The sequence below is a fragment of the Aulonocara sp. 'chitande type north' Nkhata Bay genome, linkage group LG6 (assembly GCF_057382095.1).
Source record: "Aulonocara sp. 'chitande type north' Nkhata Bay isolate Kocher_YH1m ecotype deep benthic linkage group LG6, A_spYH_male_GT1.1, whole genome shotgun sequence".
NCBI classification, from domain to species: Eukaryota; Metazoa; Chordata; class Actinopteri; order Cichliformes; family Cichlidae; genus Aulonocara; species Aulonocara sp. 'chitande type north' Nkhata Bay.
In genome coordinates this window covers 34,272,910-34,300,242 of record NC_141349.1, presented here as the reverse complement: position 1 = coordinate 34,300,242, position 27,333 = coordinate 34,272,910, and the positions used below count along the sequence as shown (strand labels likewise).

The window sequence follows — 27,333 nt, the reverse complement described above, 5'->3', positions numbered from 1 at the left end:
ATGCGATATGCGATTATTTTTTAAGGTCTTTGTCTTCTGTATTATTAAACAAAGACAAGCAATACATCATATAGTATGGCCAATACTATATTACATTAATTTTAAACTGTTCTTTCCTGGAAGACAGACCTCTGTTATGATGACATGAGGTGATGCATGAATTGATGACTGACATTTTTATTTAACTTCTTCAATCACAACAGTATATTTGAACATACACAATAGTTTATTTTTAGCTTACAAACATCTGAGCATAAAGTGCTGACAAGGAACCCTGGTGTAAACATTAAAATGAAAGTCGGTACAATGTGCAGATTGCAGAAATATACATAAAAAAATCAGTGGCTTTACCACACTCAGTTTTTCGACATCTGTGAACTACTAGACAGTCATTAAATTAAAAAATAATATTAAATAAATAAAACTAATAAATAAAAAATACACACATCTTACTGATCTCTGCAGTCAGTAACATTACACATAAGGTGCAAACATAATAACAATTGTGTAAACACACACACAAACACGCCTTTAAATTAAAACTGGCTGAACATCTTGATTATCTGCAGTAAGTAACAGCAACACAGCACAAACTAAAGTGCACAATGAGTATGGCTCAGTTAGCCATAATCATCCTAGCTCACAGGTTTTTTGCTAGGAAGACTAGCATATCTACTTTTGCTGGCTTTAAGGATGAGCGAGTGCAGGTCACTATATTCCCTCCAGTGCTGAACAGACGCTCTGAGGGGGCACTTGTGGCTGGCACACACAGATATTTGCGGGCCATCTTGCACAGTCGTGGAAAGTGAATGTTGTGCACCTTCCACCAGGCTAAGGGATCATCCTCTCCGTCAATGACAGGGGTCAACAGGTAACTATTCAACTCTGCCTCCACGACATCTTCAAGTGGCAGAGGCAAAGCTGAAGAGGCCGCACTGGTTTTAAAAAGACTACCAATAGTCTTCTTTGCCTTTCCCCCAGAGGCCTGTGCACTTGGAGAATTTTGAGCAGTTTCAGTGCGAGACCTCTTCTCCTGCCAGATGGGAAGAGAGACATTAGTTTTGCAGTTAGCTTATTTTTAAATATTATGTGTTTGTGGAAATATAATTTTCAAGGATTTACCTGATTATGTGTACGTCTAGCCGATTCCACCATTTCTGTCTTCAGTCGGGCCTTAATGGCAGGAAGGTTGTCTGCGCTGATGTATTGCGTTTTGAACCTAGGGTCCATGAACGACGCAACATCCAAAAGCTCCTGGGTGTTGAGGTCACTATACTTGTCGTTGAGGTATGCCAGGACCTTGGTTTTAATTGATCTAGTCAGATCAGTGTCCGCAGCATCTTCAGCCAAGACTGATGTTGCCAGAAGATGGAGAACTGGCTTGAGGTAGGAGATGCTCACATACTCTTCTCCAGAAAGAGCATCAGTAAATTCGGAGAGAGGATGCAGTGCCTTATGAATGGACTCCAACACTTCAGCATCCTGCCAGGTTGGGATGAGGGAGCGTGCATGTCGGTCACCTGTCAATACCTGCGATATGGCTTTCATCTGTTCCAGCACTCTGGCAATCATTTTCTCTTTGGACCCCCATCTTGTAGGGCACTCAGTAATGAGAGAGTGCTCAGGAAGCTTAAGCTCCTTCTGTGCCTCAGTGAGAGCTGCCTTTTTCTTCCAACTGTGCGAGAAGTGCCCCACCAACTTCTTGCACAGCCCAATTGCTCTTGATACTCTACCATCTTTGATTGCATTTTCTGGAGGGAAAAAAAAATAAAGTAAAAAGTAAAATTAGTGTTAGACATACAATTGCAGTTATGATGCAAGGTTTCACCATTTCTCTCTCTCTCAAATTCAAAGTTGCTTTATTAGCATGACTATGGGAACAGTGTTGCCAAAGCTACTGTTACATACATCATGACATACAAGAACATAAGACCATAAGACAAAAACAAAAAAGAAAATACATAAGAAGAGGTGGGTACATCAGGGTGGGGTTGACATAACATATCTAGAATTAACAGCAGTAAAGAACAAGATAAATAATAGTGTGGTGTGTTTGTAGGAGAGAGTGATACACAGGCTCGCACATACATGCATGCACACGCACACTCTCTCTCTCTCTCTCTCTCTCACGGCAGTAACTTACCAATAGCAAGATGTAATCTGTGTCCGAAACACTGGAGCCTGGTCCATTCGTTCAGCTGTGCTGCTTTCACCATATTTGACGCGTTGTCCGTCGTTATGCAGACAAGGTTGTCTTCAGGGAGATCCCAACACGCAAGCCCCTCTCTCAGGCCAGCAGCAATGTTTTCCCCTGTGTGGTCTTCGGGGAAGTAGGCCGTTTGTAGGCTGCGAGCTTCGAGGTGGAGGTCTTCGGTAATGTAATGCACCGTCAGACTTTGATAGGGCTCTGCTGTACGGCTTGACCACATGTCTGTTGTCGCCGCAAAAAACTCAACAGCCTTTAACTCCGCTGCGACCCTCCGCCTACATTGCATATGTAGCTCGGGTATTGCAGTCTGACTGAAATACGTGCGGGAGGGCATTCTGTACCTCTTATCCAGTGTAGTTACCAAATTATTGAACCCAGGCTTGGTCACCGTATTGACGGGCATCATGTCTTTCGCGATGCAGTGGGTTACTGCTTTGGTGATTTCCACGTGCCGTTTTGAAGTGCGTTCATATGGCGTAACACCATCAAACAGTTCGGTCAGTGATCCTTGCCGAGTAACGTTACTAGGTTTATTCTGCACACTACTAGATTTTTTAGCCATACATCTACCATACTCTGTTTTGTGCCGAGTCTTAAGGTGCTGGTACAAATTCGTAGTGTTTCCGCGAGATGTAGAAACTCTACCAAGACAGGTTTTACACAGTACCTGACTCTGTGCGACATCATCTGTTTTAAACCCAAAATATTCCCACACGGCTGATGTTCCATTCCTCTTTGGTACTAGCATCCCCGCAGGCTCTGGTTCTGTTGAACCTGAGGCCATTGTGTAGGCTACAGCTTTGCTTGCTAGTTCACTCTCGGTAGACTGTTTCAAAACTTTGCTCCCCGTGTCACGTGACCAGAGTGCAGCCTCTGTGGTTAGACAATCTCGTTTGATCATATCACATGTTTTACTCGCGCATGTCACGTAAACGGAGTATAATCGCAGCGTATAATCGCAGCCTTTGCGGTTAGAAAATTGCACTTGATCATGTCGCGATATTATCGCAAATGCGATATATCGTTCAGCCCTAATGTGTTCACACCTGTATCCTCCTCTTCATCATCTCTATTGTGCCTCTCGTTCCTTCACTGTGCTAGCCAACCTCACTTGAATGTTTTAGTTCTACTTTATCTATAGATTAGTGATCATATATTCTAATCTATTCTTTTTCTTTCCTCTGATCTCACTCCACCTCCTCTCTGCATGAAAGGTGAAATCATGCTCATTACAAACAGAAAGCAGGGTTTTGATTAAAGGGCAGCTTTAATTTTAGATCTTGTGTAATTAGGACCTCTGCATTGGTATGCTCTTGTGTGCAATATTGCGTGTTTGAATACGTTGGCGTATTAAAACAAGACCACAGTGGAGGCTTGAATATCTGCTGGAATTTTGTGTCACACCTCTGATCCTGGGTCTTTGTCTTAATTTCTCTCTCGCCCAATGTGACCCATGAACGCATCCGCCGACGCACTCACTCCTCATCTCTTTTGTTTGTTCTTCTGTTGAAAAATATCTTTCAGAGAAAATGGAAAATTTAGCAGCAGGCTTTGACAACAGTCTTACACGCTTTGAATGTTTATCTGCTGCATTGTCACTGAATACAAATAAAGAGCTGGGGTTGTAAATTTGTAAACTTTAGAGGTACACAACCTGCTGTTAGTCATCTTCAGCAGAGATAGCTAATACTCAGATTATTTAAATAACACCTTCATTTCTTTAATTACACTAATGCATTATGTGTGCAGTATGTTCTGTTATCTAAATTTTGAACTGTTTGTAATACTGATTCACTGATTTTTATCTGTTGTCTATGACACTGACCTTTTTAGTGATGCTAATTGGACCATTTCACCACACCACTTGTTACTTTTCATTTGAAATATATCACATTATTACCACATTATATTATTTTAATAAATAACAAAACTAGCCAAATATTAGATTACAAAACTAAATTAAAATTAGTCTGATGATTGATATCATCGATGATGCTAATATCTGCTGTTTTGTTTAGTATATCCAGACAGCTCGCTTGCCTAAACCACACAAAGCTCCCAGCAGTGAAAATGTGTCTCAAGGGTACGATTTCCTGCTGTCCTACATATGAGAAAGAACCACTGTGAAATAGCCACATAAATCTTAATAAAACATTTTTGTTTCATTAACTTATTCTCTTTTTCCAAGTTTTATTTCATACTGATGCTAAACCCACTTTTGAGTGTGGGTGTTTGGAGGATGCTGTCTAAAGTCTAAAATTGCAACCTAATTGCATGCAATCAAAATTATATTTTATCAAAACTACATCTAAAGTTAGCAAGGCATTAGACTAAAAGAAGAAACTATTAAAAAACTAGCTAAACAAAAACCAGAATATGAAAAATAAAGCTCAGCCAGTGAGCTAAATCTGAATGAACCAGTTTCTGGAAGAAATCTTTCTTTAAAATGGATAATTAACAGTGTCAGCCATTCCCTAGAAAGGTTTTCTGGCAGTAATCCCTAAATAAAATGATAGCTAAAAGGAAAATAAGGATAAAATGGAAAACATGCAATAAGTTAAAACAAAAACAAAAACAGAAATTGGTGGTATTAATAGACAAGTAATAGAAAGTAGAGTCATGTTCAGTTCATCATCAGTCCATGCTGAAATACTGGATGCAACAGTACTAACAAGAATCAGTACTACCCAACAGTACCTTATATTGTATATTAGTACTTTATTGTTTCACAGCCAAGCTACAGCAGAGGTTCTTACTCCTTGTAGGATTATGTTATAGCACTTCTCACACATGGAAACAGATGTCGAGCACAGCAGCAAACCTTTATTCGAATAACTTAAAAATGGAGATGAAGGCAGCAGTTCATTGATGAGTGGTTATTGAAATGTTGGTTAGACGGTGACTTGTATCTTTTTGATTTTGTTATTGTACAACTGTTTGTATATCTTCACAGTAAAGTGCACAGTGTGACAAAACATTTTTTTCTAAGAGCACATGATCCCATGAGCATACTCAACACTTAGATTTCATTTTCATCTTGTGGCCAAAACATCTTGACTTAGGCAGCAGCTTTAAATTTGTTAATTAGCTCTGTCCACTGTCGTTTGTTTCTGTTTGTCTCTGTTTGTAAACCATTTTCATACATGAGCCCCAGACAGTCGCTGGAAAATAAGAAGTTCATTTTCCAATTAGAATTAATTGCACATTTGCATTCAGAGCTGCAGGGTATCTGTGAACACAACTTTAGAGGCTGGACTTGACATAGACTTGACTTTTTGGGGCAAAACAATTTCCATGGCTCAGTCACATTTGTTCTTTCAATTTTCCTTTTGAATTTGTATCCTCATCAAACCTAAATGCTGATATTATTCAGCTAAATCCATGAAATGTAAAGCTCCCAAGTAGTCCTGATAAAAATCTGATTTAATGTCAATAGCGTTCTTTCAGCAGTATCTGTAATTGTGGCCACATAACAACTGAAAATCAAAGTGACTGTATCTTTGATAAGCAGAAGTTAAATAGAGAGATGTTGAAAGTATCTGATAATGAAGACGACAGATGATTTACTTGAAGACATTGTGCTCAAAAAGAAAAAAGCATCCGTTTGAAAGATTTTTTTTTAATTGATACAAAAGTAACTTGTAAAAAAGTTCAGCCAGTCAGCTTGATTTGTTTATAGAGGCGACACAGTTCACTCTGCAATAGTTTCTGTCTTTCCTTGTGTTTTGACAGTGTTGCTCTTGCTCTGCACCACAACCATCCCAACGTCCACCTGCAGATATTTACGCTTTATTTCCCAATAAATCATTGCAAATGTATTCTGGGGGAGTGACAAGGTCCTTCCCTTCAGCAAAATCTATTTCTGCAGGCTGAAAACACCAACAGATAAAATCCATGTTGCCCAATGTAAGTATAATGATCAGAGATGGGCAGCAGCATTACTGTAATCTGATTACTTTTTCAAGTAACGAGTAAAGTAAGGGATTACTATTGCAAAAACGGTAATTAGATTACCGTTACTTTCCCGTAGTAACGCTGCGTTACTGCGTTACTAAAACCGTGATTTTTTGCGAGAACGTCTCACGACAGTGATGTAAGCGAGTACGCCGTTAGAGACAACAGCTGTGTGCAGATCAACAATTGATCATATATCGATTGTGAGCGTGCAGCGTTTAAAGCGTGGAAGTACTGACCTTACTTTGAGTTTGATTCCATAAAAAGTGACAAAAACATTAGTGTCCGCTGTGCGTGGGAAGAAAACTTCTTTTTACAGCGAAAAAAACCCCTAAACTTCCAAGCAAGCACCGAGTGCGCAACGACGTAATGGGAAACTCACAGAGAAACTCGCGGATTCTTCCACTGACCGCGGCACACCTGCACCAGGGTAAACCTCCGCCTACCGCACTCCTGCTTTACAGGTAAAATAGAGCAACAGGACCGCTGAGTCTTTGACTTTATTTATTTTCTGCTGTGTTTTACTTGCATCTATTTGAAAGAGTGAGTGTAAACACAAAAAATACTTTATTTTATGTGCTGGAATGTGTAGAAAATAGGTTTAAATGTTAAACTAATTTATTCAAGTCAGAGAATGTTGCATATAATTAAATTTTTGCTTGATGCATAAAGTTAAAAGATTAAAACTGATAAAACAAGTTAAAAAAAGAGACTTTTCCATTTGATTACATTTTGTATGATGGATTATGCAGAAAAAGTAGAATTGGGCTGAAAGATCTATCGCTTTATCACCTCTTCAGGTTGTAAATTGTGTTTTTAAAAAGTAACTAAGTAACTAAGTAATTAATTATTTTTGAAAATAAGTAATCAGTAAAGTAACGGGATTACTTTTTGGGGAAGTAATCAGTAATTAGTTACTGATTACTTTTTTCAAGTAACTTAACCAACACTGATAATGATACACTTTTGTAATAAAAAGCATACTTGCTGATAATTTTTGCTTATGCTTTTATGCTTTTACTTATGTTTATTCAGGAAGGACATGAGAAACTTGACATTTGGAAAAACACATTTATTCAATTTCAGAACGCATACATGGTCAAGGTCAAGGTCAAATTTATTTATATAGCACATTTCAAACAGCCGATGCTGCACAAAGTGCTTAACAATATAAAAATGGTATTAAAAAGCAACAATGTAATATAATAATAACAATAAAAAACAATAATAGGACAATAAAATAATTAAAACAATAACTAAACTAGTTCAAATTAGACCAAAATGCTTGGGTCATAGTGTGTTAAAAGCCAGGGCATAGAAATGTGTCTTTAGTAATGATTTAAATTGCTCAAGTGTTTGTGCAGATCCCAGACTATTCCAAAGTCTGGGACCTGCCACAGAGAAGGAAATATCACCACGGCATTTGAGATTAGTCCGTGGGATGGACAGCATTAGTTTTGAGCTAGACCTCGTGTTTTTTACTGGAGCATAGGCAGAGAGGAGCTCAGACAGGTAAGGAGGGGCTCGGGCATTAAGTGACTTAAAAACAAAAAGTAAAAGTTTAAATTGGATCCTGTAGGAGACAGGAAGCGAGTGTAAAGAAGCTAAAACTGGGGTTATATGCTCTCTCCGTTTGGTACCAGTGACCTTATACAGCTCATGCTGCTGTAGCGGCCCCTCCCAAACACACATATACACTTAGGAGCATGACCAAATTTTTCATGTGTTAAAGAAACATAATGTATCACACATTATGTTACTGAAACATATAATATTCATGCCAGTCAAGTCAGTCATGATGCATTTGAGGTGGCTGGGATTAGCTGTGTAAAATGATTCCCTTGGTATTCACAGCATGCCATCTTCATATTTTCAGTGTTTTGTCCTCTCTGTCTATTCTTTTGTCTGTCTGACTGTTCATAATAAAAGCTGTGTCTACAGAAATCATTAAAACACAAATATGAGAGGAGGAGAAGGTTGAGGAAGAAACACTATGCATTTGTTTTTTGCTCTTTCGTGTACTTTTTCACTTTCAGTGAAACACCTGAAAGAGAAGAGAATGAATACACATCAAACAAGTACACAGAGACTGCAGACGAATTTGGCATTTCAACAGCAGACATTGAGCGATCTAAAGCAGATTACAAATGTACGTTTTGTTTTTTTTAATTCTTTTTTATTTAAAGCAACAGACCGCTATGAAGATATTTTTTTTTAGTTTGTTTTTGTTGTTGTTGTTTGTTTGTTTTTAGTTTGGTGTTTCTATTAGCCATCAGGTTTAATGCTGCAGGCTATCGAAAACCCACTGAATAATTTATGTGCTTGTGCATAAATAAGAGAAACATGCCATTTTGAAATCTGAGCTTTGGAAAAGTGAATTACGTGAGCACAGATCTGGCTGCACACTCGCTCATGGGCACAACACATTTTTCTCAGTGATATACCCTGAGTAAAATTCATTTGTTTCTTCTCTTTAAGACAAAAGAGACGGGGGGAAAAAACCAGTAAACAAGAGAAAGTGTTTGTATTCCGTATAGACATAAACTTTCCCTTAAAACATTCTTCATCATACAATTAATTCCATCTATTTGCTTTTGGGTTGTTTAGTTGGATGTTAATTTTGTAGGTTTTGACTTCCTAATGGCTGCAATTATGATAATATACCAATGTGCTTCACATGTGCCTGGAGGCCCCCACCTCAATAGCATCTTATTCACTACTTTCAGCAGCTGTACACTATGTAACTCTACAAACATAAAACATTACATCTCAATACACAATCAAAGCCCACCCAAGCTTAATCCTCCAACCACTATGGCCTACCACTTGGCCACTCTTTGAAAAAAGAAAACAAAGTCTCTTTTAACAAGGAGACACCTCTGGCAGAACTAGGCTCAGGGAGTCAAACCATTTGTCAATCATCTGCCACAAGTGGTTGGAGGATGAGGGAAAAGATAATAAGGTGAAGCGAAAAGAAAAAGCACAGAAGGTTAATGGCATGAAATAGGGGCATATAAATGAATAAAGAGTGAAAAAAAGGATGTAGAGATGAGCTGTCCAGTGCATCATAGGATCTCCCCCAGCAGTCTGATGATATAGCACCAATAAATAAGCCATGGTTCAAGGACAAATGAGCCAGCCCTACTGCATGAAGTACAAAACATGGTGGGAGAATCAAGTCAGGACACAGATTGTTGTGCTTAAGTCTTGAGCGTCCCCTCTTCATTTAAGTTATTGAAATACTGAAACATGGATATGTAGTATTTATGCAAAAGTTTTTTACAATTTTAATGAGCACATTTATGCTGAAGCACAAACTGACCTCTGATAAGCAATCTGTATTCAAGTAGTTTTCAGGAATAGGTCTCCAGGCTTCTCTAAGTACGTTACCAGACTCTTCTTTCGATGTTGAATGCCTTTTGTTTCATTCTCTGTCAATATGATCCCACACTTTTGAATAACATTGATATCCAGTCTCCGGGAGACCAATTCATGACTGATAGTGTTTCCTTGTGTTTTTTTAATCTGGGTAGACTTTTACTGCATCGGAAGTTTGTTTGGAAGCATTGTATTGTTGAAAAAAGAATCTGTTCCCACTCAAGACGCCATCCAGATTCTGATATATGATGGACTTATTGTGCACTCCTTTTGTTTTGAAAATGTTTCTAAAAACATTGGTTTAATAACAGAGAAAGACCTTTAGCTCTTTGGATGTAAAATATAAAGGATTGACATCAATCCTACATTTGTCTTCTGCTCCTCTTTTGGCTTCAGAGCTGTAGTTCATGTGTGAATGTGAAAAGTGGCTTGAGTCTGATTGGAAAAAAAAAATACTACAGTCAGAAAAGTGTCTAATCGATTTATGTTAAAAACCTATAAATAACTGTGTAAACTGTGTATAACCCCCTAGGTGGATCTTTCATGTGCTGCACTTGTCCACTAATCCAATCAAATGGAGAATTTAAAATGACTATTTTGACTGAACTGACTGAATTTAAAAATGTGAAGGAATCACACCAGCTACCCCGCCTTAAAAAAAAAACAACACAACAAAAGCAATTATTTATAACAAATACCAATTACAAGAACATATGGAAGTTATTTTAACAGTTAAAAAAGCCTTCTGGAGTAGAACAGGAAAGTCTCATCAGGTGAAAATTTTACGTCAAGCTGTTTGAATTACTACCTGTCTTTTTCTTTGTTGTTATGGTTATTGCGAGTAACAGAGGATGAATTTGGTAGGGAACCAGTTAACATCTTGATGCATGTGTGTGCTAACGAGCAGCTTTGTCACTTTTGTCACATGATTGACAGTTTCATAGATCTCCTCTCTTCCTTTTTTTCCTTGGTTTGTATAGTGCCACACAATATCACCATTTAAAGTGAGCTATATTTGAAACACACGTTGGGCTTTAAACACACTCAAGGATACTTTTTATTTACATAATGATGGTTTATGAAAAGTCAAGTACTGTAAGACATAAGACTTGGACTGAACCCATAATCCACTAATGAAAAAATAAGAGTTTCCAGCGTGTCGTTTTCTCATCTGTTAGGACTTGAAATTTAAAAATTGAGAGCAAATACATCAGAAATCAGATAATTGTATTTTAAACAGATCCACTGTAGCCAAAACATATGACTTGATTATTTAGATGACTAGTACAAAATGACCAGATAATGCAGTATTGGTTTCTGATATTTTAAGATAAAATAGACTGAAGAGTTTGTTTCTGACTCATACATTGACCTCAATGCTGAAGAAACAAATGGCATCATAGCATTGATGTAAAATACTTGCTCTGAAGGAGTCATTGATTTTTCCATCATTGCCTACAAAACCTGGGAATATTAAAACAGTAATCTCTGTGATAGTCCATGTGTATTGCATATCATCATATTACCTAATGTGGTCTATGAGTCAGAATCCAAGCCAAAAGAGAAGAAAAAAAGGGAAAAAAAAATCATTAGCTGACAAATATTATGAAGATATTGTTCATGCCATGCACTTTTTATTTCCTTTTTTAAAGGGTCTTATTATTCCAATTTTCAGTTGAACCCTTGAAATAGAATAAATAAGTCAAATTGAAAAAATCCGTATTTATCTTGGTAGAGCACCAAATGGTTTCCAGCTAGAAGAGAATGTTGAACAGGCACTATGCAAGGATCTAGAGATTTCAGACCTACCATTTATTAGCTCAAACATCAAAAGACATGAATGCTTTAAAAGTATCAACATCAGCTTCTCTCTGAGAGCAGGGTGGGAGTTTCTAAAAATAACGGAGTCTTCATTAATCCCATGCAAATGTACACCTATCTGGAATAACCCTGACATATTACAAAACAATAATATGATTAATTTCCCAGAATGGAGTTGTAAAGGAATTAAATACTTAGAACATATATTAAAGGGAACAGAATTTATTCCATTTGACAGACTAGTTGCACAATATGGGATCAACAAGAAAAGATTTTTAGAATATCAACAAATTAAATCCATAGTAAAAAAGAAATTTAACCTCAGTCAAGTTGAATTACAAACACCACCAAGTGCGGCACATTTGTGCGGCACATTTCCTTACTCTTAAATCCCCCAAATTATTATCTAAAATATACAGAACACTTTCTAAATTAGATGAATCAATATTCCTTCCTATTGCAAAGTGGGAAGCAGATTTATTAGTCAGTTTAGACCAAAACTTCTGGTCTCAGGTATGCTTAAAAACCTTTAAATTGATTAAAAATCCCAGTCTGCAATTAATACAATACAAAATACTACATAGAGTGCACTATACAGGTCATCGGATGTTCAAGATGGGCTTTACATCTTCCAACAACTGCTCACACTGTCAAGGCAATACACCAGACAATTACATTCACGCTCTTTGGTTCTGTCCACCAGTGCAGAAGTTTTGGCGCGAGATATGTGAAGACTTATCAAAGTGTCTGAAATGTAACATTCCAACTTCCTCCTTAGTGTGTTTGTTGGGCAGCTTAGATAATGTCACTTCAGAAAAGAATATAGCCCATATGGTTTTCACTGCCCTATGCATAGCCAAGAAAACAGTCCTCATGAACTGGAAAAATAAAAACAATCTTAATTCTAACCAATATAGAAATTATCTATTAGATTACATTAGTCTTGATACAGCCTCTGCCACCACATCAGATCAATTGCTCTGGGCTCCTTTGATCAGCTCCATCGCCTAGTGGGGGTGGGGGTTCATAGTTTGGTCCCGCCTTCACTGTTGTGATTGGTGTGGGGGTAGGGACAGGCTTAGGGCGTCGGGGGGTTCCCCGGAGGGGAGAGAGAAGAAAATTTAGAAAAAAAAAAAATAGAAGGGAATGTTTCCACATAAAACTAAAACGTAATGTTTTGACTGTAACATCCTGAGAATGTTGCTGAGATGTTTTGTTATAGTTTATGTAATAAAATGTTATTTTATGAAATATTCCGACAATGTATATTCCAAAGCAATATGCCTTTTTAATTTAGGATTTAGGTCATATTGTTACATTTCACATATTTTGTCAAATTTCACATATTTTCATTGGTTAGCACTGTTAGCAAGAAGTTTCTGGGTAAGAATCTACTCGCCAGCTGGGGCAATTTCTCTGTTTGTGGGATCTCTCTATTTAATCCATAATTCGGAAGTTTACCATAGAAGTTAATCTAAGTGTGAATGATTGCCTGCCTCAGTATTAGCTGTCTCTCACCAAAGTCAGTCAGGCTTTATTAGTTTCAAAAAAATAACTCTAATTTGTTTTCTAAAATGTTAGGTCATAAAAGTCCAACTGAAGTAGTCAATGGTAGTGACTCAAAATGGCTTTAGAACAAACATTTTCTACCTGTATTAGCTCCTTTTCTTTTAAGAGTCTTCTCATTGACTGCCACTCCCAAACAGAAGGCTGGAAGAGCAGATAGATGAAGCTAATGTACTCATAGCCAGAGCTGTCCCTGAGATCACCATATTAAAGGTAGCTGCTCTCCCTGTTATCGTATGGCTCCAACTGAGAGTTCAGACCAATCCAAAACCTAAACGTTAGCCTCATATAGATTACTTGCTGATATGATTACCCATTATTTGAAAATTTGTCCATGTTCAATACAGTACCAACATCCAATCACTGTAATAGGGTAACAGAAAAAAGCAAAAGCACACTGGGTCACCTTCAGAGTTTTTTCTATTTTCTTTTGTTTGTATTTTTGTGGATGTAATCTGAAGGAATACTACGAAATAGCTAGAGTAAGTGGTGAGAAACAAAAAGCCAAAACCAGTTACCATATTCTTATCTATTTTATCTTATTTAGATAAATAGCAGATTTTTTTTTTTTACCCAATCCAATTTATACCAAGAAATCAGGTGATCTTCTCTATTTTGTCTTAGTGTGTATGTATGCGCACATTTTGTGTGCGTATATATGTGTGAGTGTGTGTCCTTAGAGCTGAATGCCCTCTTCAGTTATCTATGTGTTTCCGACAGACTAGCTTTTATGACTCTCATTAACGAGAGGTAATATATCCACCAGCTCATGCATCAAAAAAGGAGTGGCTGGTCAAGTGTTCATTTCAGTGTACCATATTTAAACAATTAAATTCATGAGCCATTAGAAGGATTAAAAGGTCTGGGATTTTGTTTCAAATGTGGGATTTGACCAGTGCGCTGTGGGAGAGAATGGCTGGTAGGCCAGATAGATGTGGAGGAGATGCTGTTGATGATGGCAACAGCTGCGAAGTGAACGGTGAGACTAAGAGAGAAAGACAATTGTGACCTGAGGTGATGTATGTGTGTTGGAATGCTTTCAGTATACGAGGAGGCATTTACAGAGGCAGGATGATCTCTCCCTCTAACTGTGTGTGTGTGTGTGTGTGTGTGTGTGTGTGTGTGTGTGAGTGAGAGAGTGAGTGAGTGTGAGAGAGAGAGAGAGTGAGCGTATGTGTTTAGTGTTAGTCTCTTAATGTGCTACTTCTCTCCTTAGGCAGCCAATGCTACAAAAATAATGGTATATTTAAAAAAGAAACAATGTAAGAAGAGATAAGACTCAGTTAACCAGAGGCTACATTTTTCACCATAATTTAATCAGCCCAAGAGTTTAGGATCTCATAATGGAGGAAAAAAAAAAAAAAAAAAAAAAAAAGCTTTTAGCTGACCATTATAAGATATCTACCGCCCCTTTGTGGATGACTGTTAATACTACAGCCAGATACAGTGGGGCAAAAAAGTATTTAGTCAGCCACCGATTGTGCAAGTTCCCCCACTTAAAATGATGACAGAGGTCAGTAATTTGCACCAGAGGTACACTTCAACTGTGAGAGACAGAGTGTGAAAAAAAAATCCATGAATCCACATGGTAGGATTTGTAAAGAATTTATTCGTAAATCAGGGTGGAAAATAAGTATTTGGTCAATAACAAAAATACAATTCAATACTTTGTAACATAACCTTTGTTGGCAATAACAGAGGTCAAACGTTTACTATAGGTCTTTACCAGGTTTGCACACACAGTAGCTGGTATTTTGGCCCATTCCTCCATGCAGATCTTCTCGAGAGCAGTGATGTTTTGGGACTGTCGCCGAGCAACACGGACTTTCAACTCCCGCCACAGATTTTCTATGGGGTTGAGGTCTGGAGACTGGCTAGGCCACTCCAGGACTTTCAAATGCTTCTTACGGAGCCACTCCTTTGTTGCCCGGGCGGTGTGTTTTGGATCATTGTCATGTTGGAAGACCCAGCCTCGTTTCATCTTCAAAGTTCTCACTGATGGAAGGAGGTTTTGGCTTAAAATCTCACGATACATGGCCCCATTCATTCTGTCCTTAACACGGATCAGTCGTCCTGTCCCCTTGGCAGAAAAACAGCCCCATAGCATGATGTTTCCACCCCCATGCTTCACAGTAGGTATGGTGTTCTTGGGATGCAACTCAGTATTCTTCTTCCTCCAAACACGACGAGTTGAGTTTATACCAAAAAGTTCTACTTTGGTTTCATCTGACCACATGACATTCTCCCAATCCTCTGCTGTATCATCCATGTGCTCTCTGGCAAACTTCAGACGGACCTGGACATGCACTGGCTTCAGCAGCGGAACACGTCTGGCACTGCGGGATTTGATTCCCTGCCGTTGTAGTGTGTTAGTGATGGTGACCTTTGTTACTTTGGTCCCAGCTCTCTGCAGGTCATTCACCAGGTCCCCCCGTGTGGTTCTGGGATCTTTGCTCACCGTTCTCATGATCATTTTGACCCCACGGGATGAGATCCTGCGTGGAGCCTCAGATCGAGGGAGATTATCAGTGGTCTTGTATGTCTTCCATTTTCTGATGATTGCTCCCACAGTTGATTTTTTCACACCAAGCTGCTTGCCTATTGTAGATTCACTCTTCCCAGTCTGGTGCAGGTCTACAATACTTTTCCTGGTGTCCTTCGAAAGCTCTTTGGTCTTGGCCATGGCGGAGTTTGGAGTCTGACTGTTTGAGGCTGTGGACAGGTGTCTTTTATAGAGATGATGAGTTCAAACAGGTGCCATTCATACAGGTAACGAGTGGGGGACAGAAAAGCTTCTTACAGAAGACGTTACAGGTCTGTGAGAGCCAGAGATTTTCCTTGTTTGAGGTGACCAAATACTTATTTTCCACCCTAATTTACGAATAAATTCTTTACAAATCCTACCATGTGGATTCATGGATTTTTTTTTTCACATTCTGTCTCTCACAGTTGAAGTGTACCTCTGGTGCAAATTACTGACCTCTGTCATCATTTTAAGTGGGGGAACTTGCACAATCGGTGGCTGACTAAATACTTTTTTGCCCCACTGTACAACCATTATAAACACACTTTGTATTTTGCCATCTTAAGCTACGAACAATACAAACAGTCAACACTCTGTATGCCTGCCTCCGTGGGTGTGTATCATCACAGCAAAACCTGGTAGCTGCCTTTCTTAGCTAAGTTGAAAACCAACCTAGACCGTTAAGACTGCAGTAAACCTAACTGTTAACAATTTAATTAATAATCTAGCATCACCTTTGGGCAATAATAATAATGGCAATAAAAGGACATCAGAAACATTGAATGGAGTGCATTGTAGGTTGGCAAAAAAAGAAAAAGAGGATAACAGTACTTTCAGGTGTCTGTGAAGGTTCTCAGTCATCCAGGTCATCGTAGTCAAAGGAGCTTGCAAAGAAAAGCGTCTGGACTTCTTTAAGCTGCTTGAAGACGTTTCACCTCTCATCCGAGAAGCTTCTTCAGTTCTAAGGTCAAATGGTGGAGAGTCCCAGATATAAACCTAGTGGGAGTAACCCCTACAGAGGGACAAAAGGACCCCCTGATGATCCTCTAATCGCCTGACTACTTTCAGGTGTGTTACAAAAAACATGCAAAAGGTAACATGATATATAGTAATCATTAATTTTATATTAACATCTGATCCAGTAACAATCTGGACAGGCTCACATATGAAACTCAATGAATGAGCACTATCTCTGCGGTTATAGTATACAACCCTTTTTCTAGAAACTGCAAGCAGCTGTTTTCACAAACTCTAATAAACCCAGACAAACAAGGTTAGACCAAAGGTTAGATTAAACCATGTAATCAAAGCTAACCAATGATCCAGGCTGATGTTATTTGTTAGTCTGTTGGCTTTGTTTCAGTGTGTTCCTGGCTTTGGTTGCCTCACTGACGGGTAACTGAAATGTTATTGACCAGTCAGAATCATGTAGCTGAAGGTCATCTGAGGGAAAGACAGACAATGTGAAGCACAAAAGGACCTACAACAACCAAACTAGCCATAATATTTATATTCTCATGCGTTTCCCAATAGTATCTTGAACCCAGTCTTCATGCAGCTTATCACAATTGATTCTAAGTGCCATTTCTCACCAGATTTCACCACCTCATTCACATTCAGCATTTTCTTTAGAAAACTATGACTGTTGGAAAAACAAAAGGTTGAGGAATGCATTCCTTTTGCAGAGTATCTCATACAGCTTCTATTTCCTTCCAGTCTCTGTTTTCTAACTTCCTGTCTCTATGGGCAACAGCACAAACAAAACAAGCTGCTTCCTAATGATGGACAAATGTTCAGCCCCAAAGCTGCCACTGAAGACACTGACGTCATGTAATGTTTCTTAGGAATTCTACTGCAGGGAGAAACATCAAACAATGAATACAATACACTTAGGAGTAATTTTATAAAATGATTCCATACTTTTTGTACAAATGACATTCAAACCAGAAAACTTTTAGAAGAAAAGAGGAAATCCATCAGAACAGGACAGTGCAATGTACTGTGAAAGCTATGTGCACTCACCATATTCTAGGCACATGTAAACCTTCGTCTTCGTTCAGTATACCATTTTCACAGTTTCAAATGCCACAACACGACATAACCAAATGGAATTAATGATGGCTCAGTTCCACTAGATATTCCAGTTCATAACAGCACATGCAAACACAAGAACCTGCACTGCTTGGAATGCAGAAACATTAATACACCTGAACTGTGTCTAGTGTTACAAGTCTGCTATGAAGAAGGCCTAGTATCTCATCACTCTTGGCAACAATACAATGCATGACATCATGCAAATATAAGTCAAGAGTTTTAGTTAGAGCTTTTTTTAATTACCCTTTCATCTCATCTGTCCTCCTGCCCGTGACTAGGAAACCAATCTCTGTGTGTTACATTAATGAATACCTAAGTTCCTATAATGAGCCTGACCAGCTCTAACTATGAACAGGTTTTGGCTCAGCCCACCTAAATGGGCATATTAGAAATGTATGATGTATTTGTTTATTAATTAAAAAACACAGGTACCATTTCTAAATGTTGACTGGGTTGGCAGCCTACAGATGCACAATGTCTTCCACTACATGGTGTTGAAAACACGCAGTTCTTTGAATCTTTGGGCTGAAGGAAGGACACTACTCGGTGTATATATGCTCAATCAACAATCATTTATTTCCATACAATTCAACAATAAGAGCATTAGAACGTCCGGACGGGAGAGATGCCTGCAGAGGTTCGACAGCATGTCTCAAAATGGTGACGGGTTGCTCAGCTTTTTATAGTCTCTAGTGGCCCCCAGCTAGTCGTAAAAGCCAAAACATCACATTTTTTCTCTGTTACAGCGCCTAAGTTATGACCTCGGCAGTTGTTTCTCTGTTTTCTGTAAGGTGGGGGTGTGGAATGTGGTCTATCTATCTCCCCTGTCTTTAGACACAGAGTCTCCTGCTTACAACCTTCTCTTCATGATTCAACAATTAAGCATGTCAAGAAAACAGTGTAACACATTCCCAGCAGATCAAGGATACAGAGTGATGCACATTTATCTAATGAACTAATATGTGACTATATTCTGTTAACTCAAAAGTATAATGAGAACTACACTACATACAGCTCACCCACTCTATATTAAAGGATATAATATGATCTACAGCAGTATTCTAATTCAACTACTTTGATTACATATATAAGGTAACATATAATAACAGAATAATATCACAATACCCTCTTTTGATCTCTCATTAAAGAGATCACTAATAACAAGCACTTCAGCGTTGCAAGGTCCAGGTTTTCTTGATCCTGAGGCCCTCTGTCCCCCTTTAACGGGTGGACCATATGTGGGATGACCTCTGTGTTCACGCAGTTCAGATGCAAGCAAAGTTAGATTTACAACCATAACAGCAGTTACAGATGACACTCCCATCATTCCCAATTTTCCCACAGCTTTATTTTGGTGCTCCAGTTTTCCACTCCCATTTTAATGCCCCCTTATACCTTTCAAATGTACTTAGACTAGAACCTCTGTCTAAGGAGCTTTTAACCTTTATTTTTATCGCTGCAGCTACCAGTGTCTTCCAGTTGGGTGATTCTCAGCTTCTTTCTTCGTCCTCCGGGGTTAGACCACCCTTTAGTCATTGCACAGTTCTGGGGATTATTGCGATTTCAAACAAGGATCTGTGTGTTTTGGGTTCACCGGCGTGTCCCCCTTTTTGCCAAGAGCCTCTCGAACCTCGTTGGTCTGGTGTTCCTGGTTTTCGCCAACCCCTTCATGGTTATTGCTGTGTTTGTGGGATCCATCTTCTCCAGGAGCCCAAACGTCATGACACTTGACCCCAGTTGCTGTCTCGACAGTCCCTACATCTGTCCCTGCTGTGAAGGGTCCTCACATCTCCGGGTCCCCGTCTGGTGTCTGTTCCTTTCTCTGCAAGAGACAGAAAACCAAAACACCTCTCTCCCTAGCCTTGATAATCTAATATTGTTATCCATTGTTGTTCTAATGATTCAAATTTGGTTTACAATATTATGTTCAGGACTTATTCTAATCATAATCTATGTGTGTGTAAGCAGTGTTTGCATTTAGCCCTCCGCACTCAAGGCATTTCTTACACTTTATCAGTCCGGACAGTCACGCCGAACGAAGCTTCTGACCTTCAAAAGGCCGAGTGCCAACTCGTTATAAGCACATTTGCAAGGTGTGTCTGAAGATTATTGAAACCCCTCTTTTTAACAAAAGACAAAAAATTAACAAATCTTCTAAACGCTATTCAGTTCATTTCAATGAGTAATGATTAAACATGAAAGTGATAGTTTATGCTTTTTCACTGATTCTCTAAAAGGTCCGTCTTCTCGGACCGCTATTAGCTTAAGCTTTACCATTCCTAAATTATTAAACACAGAAATAACGTCATAAGATGTTCATAAAACCATTGTTTGATGTTCGGACTCAACTCCCCCTTCTTGACACACTCCCATGTGTCAATTCATTGGAGCTAGACACTTAAAAGAGAAGGTTAGTGACATCATATCTGGTAACTGGTCCATCCAGAGCTGTAACATTTTGAAATGTACATACAACAAGCCAAACCACACCTTGGTCACATCAACCCTTTTCTGCCCCGAAGATGTCCAATGCCATCCTAGTATGGACTGTCAAAAGTGGCTTTAACGCTGACTATCCTGACAATCCATTTTATAACGTTTCCTGGTCAGATTTGCCAATCTCTGCACCAGGGTTTTAAACGTTTCGCCATTTTCATTAGGTTTTATCTTTTATTTAGTTTCGACTCCAGATTTTCAATTTTTTGCCAGTTGTAATTAGTTTTTACCAATTCTTTGCCAGTTTAGTGTAGTTTTTATTTTCTGAAAATCCTTAGTTTCAATTTAGTTTTATTTGTGTTTTGCAAAAATTAAGTGTAACAAAATCCCAGTTCCATCATATCAGTCATGCTCTTCTGGTTATCCTTGGGTGTTGAGACTAATAACTATTAACTCTTGCCGCACCGAGTGGTCCTAATTTTGGTTCAAGTGAATTGATAATCTTTTGAAGGCGATTGTTTCACACCTTTATTTAGATGTCCCAGTCCTGTTGTCTCGGGATACATCACGCTGCCTTATCTGGGGTGAGCTGTTTCCTGGGGATGCGGGTTGAGTGGGTGAGCTCTTCAAGGAGGGGGAGTGTGCTCCCCCTGATGAGGTCTTCTAGGTAAGCTAGGTTAACCTTCTTGTGTGAGCTTTTCAAGTGCACTTTAAGGTTAGTGGGACTTTTAGTTTTTTTGCTTGTAGCTCTCATACTCTACTTGCCACTCCTCTAAGTCCTGATGTTTCTTAGAGGGGACAACAGTACCTTTAAAATTATGTCACATGTGTGGGGGTGTGGCCTTGCCAATTGTTTTGCCCACCTTTTCAAAATGGCTGGCGTGCCCACAAGCACATTTCATGGAAAAAGAAAGGTAAGCTTAATATTTACATTTAAAATGTTTTGTTAAACTCAGATTTTTATTTTATTCTTTTTGCAAGTACCCCTCCTCGGTGGCGAGAAACTGTTGGTGTGGTCAAGTGGGTGCTCTAGAAACAAACGCTCAGGACAGAACAGTTATCAGTCATGTACTTCCTACAAATTTTGCATATGTTTTATTTCATATTGATCCTCTGAGTGTAGTGGTACATTTTAATTTGAAAATATCCAAACTAAACACAATATTTTCTTTATTTACTTTGCTCTTGTTCTTTTGCAGTACCACATCCTATCAAATGTCCCTGTCGATTATATTCTACATTTAATAACTTACTATTTCAAGTGAGAACCTAAATCACGTGGACCAATGTTTATTATTGCATATCTCTATTCTGAATGTGGCAAGTCATTCATAGGTATTGTTAAGGTTTTGGCGATTTTCCTCTATAAAATTTAATTGACTTTTTTACAGTGGCCTGCTGTGGTTAATAATAACATATTCCTGTCATGAGTGGTATCAAAAAGTCTTCTCCACTGTAGCATTTGGCATTCCCAATAATATAACATGATACCTTAATCAAAACACAGCTAATATAGCACAGTTTTCTTAATGCAAACATCAGTAACTCAAAATCAGCAACCACAGTGTTAAGTCTGCAGTTCATACTTATGTGAAGCTAGAGTCTCCTCCTCCAGTCTCTCTTATCCTCCTGCTCCTGAAAAAACAAAACAAAACAAAGCGAAGCATCCACCCTTCTCTTGTCGCCCGGGTGAATTGTTTATGAATTGTTTATTGGCATTTACTAATCCTAAAGTGGGTGCAGTCATTGTCTCAGTATCAAGTCAGTTAAAACTTTTAGTCGTCAGTCCATCACAGTCCATTCACATGCATACCTCCATACACATTCATACCAGATGTTGCTGATAATGGAGTCTCACGCGCAACCTATTCGAGCCTCCATCACCAGCAAGATGACGTCATCATTTTAAAGGAAAACAATTCCTTGTTGTTTTTTGGGCCGGATTGACTCGGTGCAATCCTTTTAGACTCAGAACTTCTCAGTGTTCCCTATAAGTGAATTTCTCCCAAGCCAATTACAATCATGGAGAAGCACACTTTGCAACTGTTTACAGTAATAATATTTTATAGCGCTTTAAATTTCAATCTTTCAGGCCTGGTTTAAAGAGCTGATTGTTAAATCATAAACTCACAAAATATCAACATATCACCACCGGTGGATCACACCTCTCAGATGTTTTTTCTCCAGTGCACTGTAACAAAAATGAAAACAGACATAACCAACAAAATACTACTAAGATAACACAAACTAGGGCCCGTTGCAGACATGTCCAAGCATAAAACTATCCCTCTCTCGCTTACGAGAAAGAACACAAGCCAAAGCTCACTGATAAAATCAAGCTAGCGCTAAACAAAACCAAACAATCAACCAGAAATTCACAGGAACATTTTGCTTCCTGCCGGGACAATATTGTGTGGGAATGAAAACCTCAGGTGCCGTAACACCTTTTGTTCCTCCTTGAATTAAAACTCAATCACAGAAAATGCCGTACTCCGACCTAAAACTTACACTATTAATTCATCATTTTCACTCTGTGCCACTGTTCCTCATCAGGGCTGTGTGAAGCACAGCAAAGAATTCAGTCAAGGCCTTGAGCCATAAACAGACATCACGCACAGACATTGTTTTCATAACCAAACCGTTTTAGAGCTTATTCCTAAAATCTACATAAATGCCTTCTAGGTGACATATAACACATTCTAAGTATTTAATGGTAATCAATGGCTCCTCATAAAAATTATGCATTGGGATGTTTGTGTGCAGCATTTTGCATATCAGCATAAGCAAAGCATTCTTCATTGCATCAGCGTGTATGTGTGTGTGCGTGTGGATCACTCTTCATTGCACAAGCGTGTGCATGTGTATGTGTGTGCATCACTTCTCAGTGAATCAACATTCCCGTGTGTGTGTGTGTGTGTGTGTGTGTGTGTGTGTGTTCATCACTTTCCTGTTCTGGTGTTCTGGGTAAACCACGGCCTGAAGCGTGCCCTGGGGTCCTGCCCCCCCCCTCCTTTTTCAGTTTGTTTGCGACCATTGCTGCTGCTGCTCAAAATTCAGTCCGTCCTGGTTCTGACCCCAATTGGGGCAGTCCTTTCTCCAGTGTCCATGCTCACCGCAGGTGAAACCTGCATCTTCTTCTGTGTTTTTGTCCATTCTGAGGTGCCTTCTGTCCTCAGTTACTCCTCTTGTCTCGGTCACGCCCTTTTTCGCCACCCGATCATCCGTGTTGGTCCATCACTGTCCTGCACAGTGTGAATGCAAAGTTATCAAGGTCAGCATTCTTTCGCTCGGCCTTACTTTTCATTCGGGCTTGGCGGGCGTCTCGTCACAGCTCTGTCAGCTGACGCAGTCTGGGAATTTTCCCCCGTGTAGTGAAACGGGCCTTAGGTTTAGTGCTCTCCGTCTCGGCTGCATGAGATCACATTCCTGCAGGTCTGTTGACATTCTCAGGTCGTTGTTGTGGGTCCAGCTGTTGCAGTATTTGGTCAGTGTCACGTATGGGGGAGAGCAGGAGTCCAGTCAGCCTCGGCTTTCAGGGCCGGCAAAGCAGCCTGTAATTAAATATGTATAGAAAAAACAAAAACAAAACAAAACAAAAACAAACAAAAAACAAAAACAAACGAACAGGAAAATGTTGTTGTGTTGGCTGTGTTATTCAGAGGGGAGGCAATGGGGCCAGGCCCTGTGTCAGCCTTCTCTCCCCCTTTTTTTTTGTTTTTTGTCTCCCGATATAATCAACTCCTAACCCACCAAGTTGACAGGACAACACAAGTACATGTTAAAATTCTTAAGATCATGTTTAAAAGCCCAAAAAGGAACTTTCTTTCATTCAGTAATCACTTTTATTAATCAATCAACAGAAAACATGTCACAATTTGAATCTTTTAACCACTAAATTTGTTGTGTCTTGCCTGGTTGGTTAGACCAGTGTTCCTTTTTTTTTTTTTTTTTTTTTTTTTTTTGAATTGTTGTCCTGCAACCCAGAGGGTTTCTTTGTCAGTAATGTATAGACTTCATCATTTAAGTATGTTAATTTTTCTTTAACCTTGCTGGAAAATCTTCACGTGTTCATGAGTGTAAGCTGTTTCTTCATTGCGTGTATGTGCATTTGTATAAAAGCAGGTTAATTTTATCTTTTCTCAAACTAGGCGTTACCTTAAAAGGAGCCTTTCTCTCAGATTTCTCTGCTTGTGTGTGTTTTTGTTTCACCTTTTTGTTGTGATGCTCCGGACGCCTTCCCAACCTCCACAAGTCCGTTGGCCCCAATTTTATGTGTTAAAGCTTCTCTTAATTTCTCCTCTAATTCTCTCCTTGCTGCTGTCTGTTTCACAGCTGCTGATTCGTGCTGGGTGTGGTTCCCATTACCTATAATTTTGCTTCGGCCGCTGTGCTTGTGGGGGCAGTGGGTCCAGGTCCGCAGCTTCCTGTATTAACACACTAAGAGATTTATTTTAATTTCATTTTCATCACTTTTAAACCGATAAGCAGGCAACACGCCTACCTTGACAGCGTAAACTGTACGCCAGTCTCCCAACACATTCCTCTCTCTACTCCTCTATAATTCTCCACTGCACACCTCTTACTATCTCTCCTTTTTATTTTTATTACACCACAGAGTAATACACCCAATTATGCCCGTCTATCTCTATGTGGCTCCGAATTCCCTCTTTATTCTAATTTCACACTCGTCAGGGGACAGGCACACAACAATTTCAACCACTGAAACGAGGAATTCAACCTTTTTATATTTCTTTACTAAATCTAGACTCAACGTTTGTTCGCAAAATGTGTCTTGTTCTAGTCCGGAAATAAATGTGAACCCGTGATTACACGGTCGTTCCAGTGTTATTTCCGTGGCTATGCGGGGGCCCTCACCTCCCCAAGTCACCACCTCAGCACCCGGACGCCGCCGGTCCTGGCCAAGCGTCCCTGGACAGGAGGGTCGCTACTCCATAGGCAAAGTTCCACAGGTACACTAGGCATCAACCTTTGATCCTAAAATGTGTATTTGCTCTAATGTCCTCCTAATCAAACACATTAACCGTCACTGTCACTGTGTTCACGCTTCACACTCCACACAAAACACACTCAGAGCGCGCCTCACTCACACTCTCACTCAGTGCGCGCTTCACCCACAAGACAGCACCCAGAGCGCGCCTCGCAGCTTCACACACACTCTCTCACCCAGAGCGCGCTTTGACACTCACACACAACACTTTTCCTCAGCGGGAATTTTACACAGAAACCTCTGAGCTCAACTATTAGATCTTCTGAAAGCACACTGCACCATAGACCAAAATACCCTTTTCTCTGCGCTTATGACCGCCACAACGGAGCAAAGTCGCATCATAAAAGTGATGCTTGCATCCCCGAAGTTATACCAGACATCATAAACCAGGTTTTGCTCTATGTACTTCTTGGCAAGTAAAATTTTACTTTGTTTTATGACCGCAGCCCTTAAAAAAAAAACTCGACTGACGCCACAAACCACCGTCAAACCTCTGTTCAATGTACTAAAATTAGCACCAACCACTACTGCACTTCACGGCCGCATATCACCGGAACACGGCCGTATCATAAACCAAACCTACGGACGTGTTTCGCTCTCGCGTTGCCAGTGTTTAACCGCACCGTGAAGCCAGCATCTGCTTTTCCTTAAATCAACTTCTATTTCACAGCCGGCAAGAGCCAGGACGTAACCGACATCATAAACAAACTTCAAACCTCGACTTCAATGTACTGAACTTATGGCCGCGTCTTCAGAATAAATTCTAACGTATTATTGCTACAGAAGCCAGTATTAGACAAAATTAAATGTGGAAGGTAAAGTGGCTGCACTCTAGTCCAACGTAGTATGTTATTAGTATCTCGGTAGAGGCAGATTACTGCAATCTAGACCAACGTAGTGTGTTATTAGTATCTCGGTAGAAGCAGATTACTGCAATCTAGACCAACGTAGTGTGTTATTAGTATCTCGGTAGAAGCAGTTTATTTAACACCCTGGAATTCAGCCTCAACTTATGTTGTTAGTATCTTGCGCCAAAAACCAGACACCGACAAATTTACTGTGAAAATACATGTGACTCAGCGAACAGATTAATTTGGAAAGCCCAATATGCACATTTGGTATTTATAATACAACAGGCTGTGCTTACCTTTCTGTTTTAGGCCGGCCTTCTGTTCACTTTGCCCCACGATCTCACCAAAAGGCCAAATCTACACCTCCTCAGCACACCAAAGATCCGGGTCACGGCACCAAGTTGTTGAAAACACGCAGTTCTTTGAATCTTTGGGCTGAAGGAAGGACACTACTCGGTGTATATATGCTCAATCAACAATCATTTATTTCCATACAATTCAACAATAAGAGCATTAGAACGTCCGGACGGGAGAGATGCCTGCAGAGGTTCGACAGCATGTCTCAAAATGGTGACGGGTTGCTCAGCTTTTTATAGTCTCTAGTGGCCCCCAGCTAGTCGTAAAAGCCAAAACATCACATTTTTTCTCTGTTACAGCGCCTAAGTTATGACCTCGGCAGTTGTTTCTCTGTTTTCTGTAAGGTGGGGGTGTGGAATGTGGTCTATCTATCTCCCCTGTCTTTAGACACAGAGTCTCCTGCTTACAACCTTCTCTTCATGATTCAACAATTAAGCATGTCAAGAAAACAGTGTAACACATTCCCAGCAGATCAAGGATACAGAGTGATGCACATTTATCTAATGAACTAATATGTGACTATATTCTGTTAACTCAAAAGTATAATGAGAACTACACTACATACAGCTCACCCACTCTATATTAAAGGATATAATATGATCTACAGCAGTATTCTAATTCAACTACTTTGATTACATATATAAGGTAACATATAATAACAGAATAATATCACAATGGATACCGTCCTCTGACTCTTTGAGTTTGACAACTGAGTCAATCTGTTGCTCATTTTGATTTTGTTTTTTTAAACTGTAGTTTTCTAACCTGCTGTCTCTGATTTTGAGCTGCCATGGATTACAGATGAAAAGTAGATTCTAGCATATCTAACAATATTAATAAATGAATATACCTCAAACGTGCACTATGAAAAAATGTCTCAGCCTCTTTCTTCTCATAAGTCATGACACTGCTTTCCTTAAGTTGCCTTTACAGTTTAACAGTATCTGTATCAGTCTCAGCAATACTGTATTTACTTGGTATTGGATCATTACTAAAATTTGCAGTGTTGCACATCACTGATCATTATGCAAACAGGACTAAATGTATTTTGTATGTGTAACTTATTTTTAGTTAAGTTTATCAGCTGCATGATCAAACCTCTCCCCTACATTGTAAAATAAAAAGATGTACATAT

The 27,333-nt window shown here is 39.3% G+C and overlaps 2 protein-coding genes across 2 annotated transcripts; both read right to left on the bottom strand.

Moving 5' to 3' along the window:
- Nucleotides 1–18: 18 nt before the first annotated feature.
- Nucleotides 19–3,251, bottom strand: LOC147328253 (E3 SUMO-protein ligase ZBED1-like). Its single transcript, XM_086297663.1, has 2 exons — nt 1,123–3,251; nt 19–1,033 (listed from the first exon to the last, which is right to left on the bottom strand). Exons 1-2 carry the CDS (start codon nt 1,570–1,572, stop codon nt 641–643), a joined length of 843 nt encoding a protein of 280 aa, XP_086153789.1. The 5' UTR covers nt 1,573–3,251; the 3' UTR covers nt 19–640.
- On the bottom strand, nt 2,127–2,993 carry LOC147328254 (E3 SUMO-protein ligase ZBED1-like). Its single transcript, XM_086297429.1, has one exon. It carries the CDS (start codon nt 2,991–2,993, stop codon nt 2,127–2,129), a length of 867 nt encoding a protein of 288 aa, XP_086153555.1.
- Nucleotides 3,252–27,333: the final 24,082 nt, after the last annotated feature.

What these genes read in the sequence shown, in the direction of transcription:
- LOC147328253 (XM_086297663.1), bottom strand. Translation starts at nt 1,572, where the DNA reads ATGATTGCCAGAGTGCTGGAACAGATGAAAGCCATATCGCAGGTATTG. An exon ending in CTAGACGTACACATAATCAG is followed by an intron (nt 1,034 to 1,122) that starts GTAAATCCTTGA and finishes CCCATCTGGCAG; the next exon opens with GAGAAGAGGTCTCGCACTGA.
- LOC147328254 (XM_086297429.1), bottom strand. Translation starts at nt 2,993, where the DNA reads ATGGCCTCAGGTTCAACAGAACCAGAGCCTGCGGGGATGCTAGTACCA.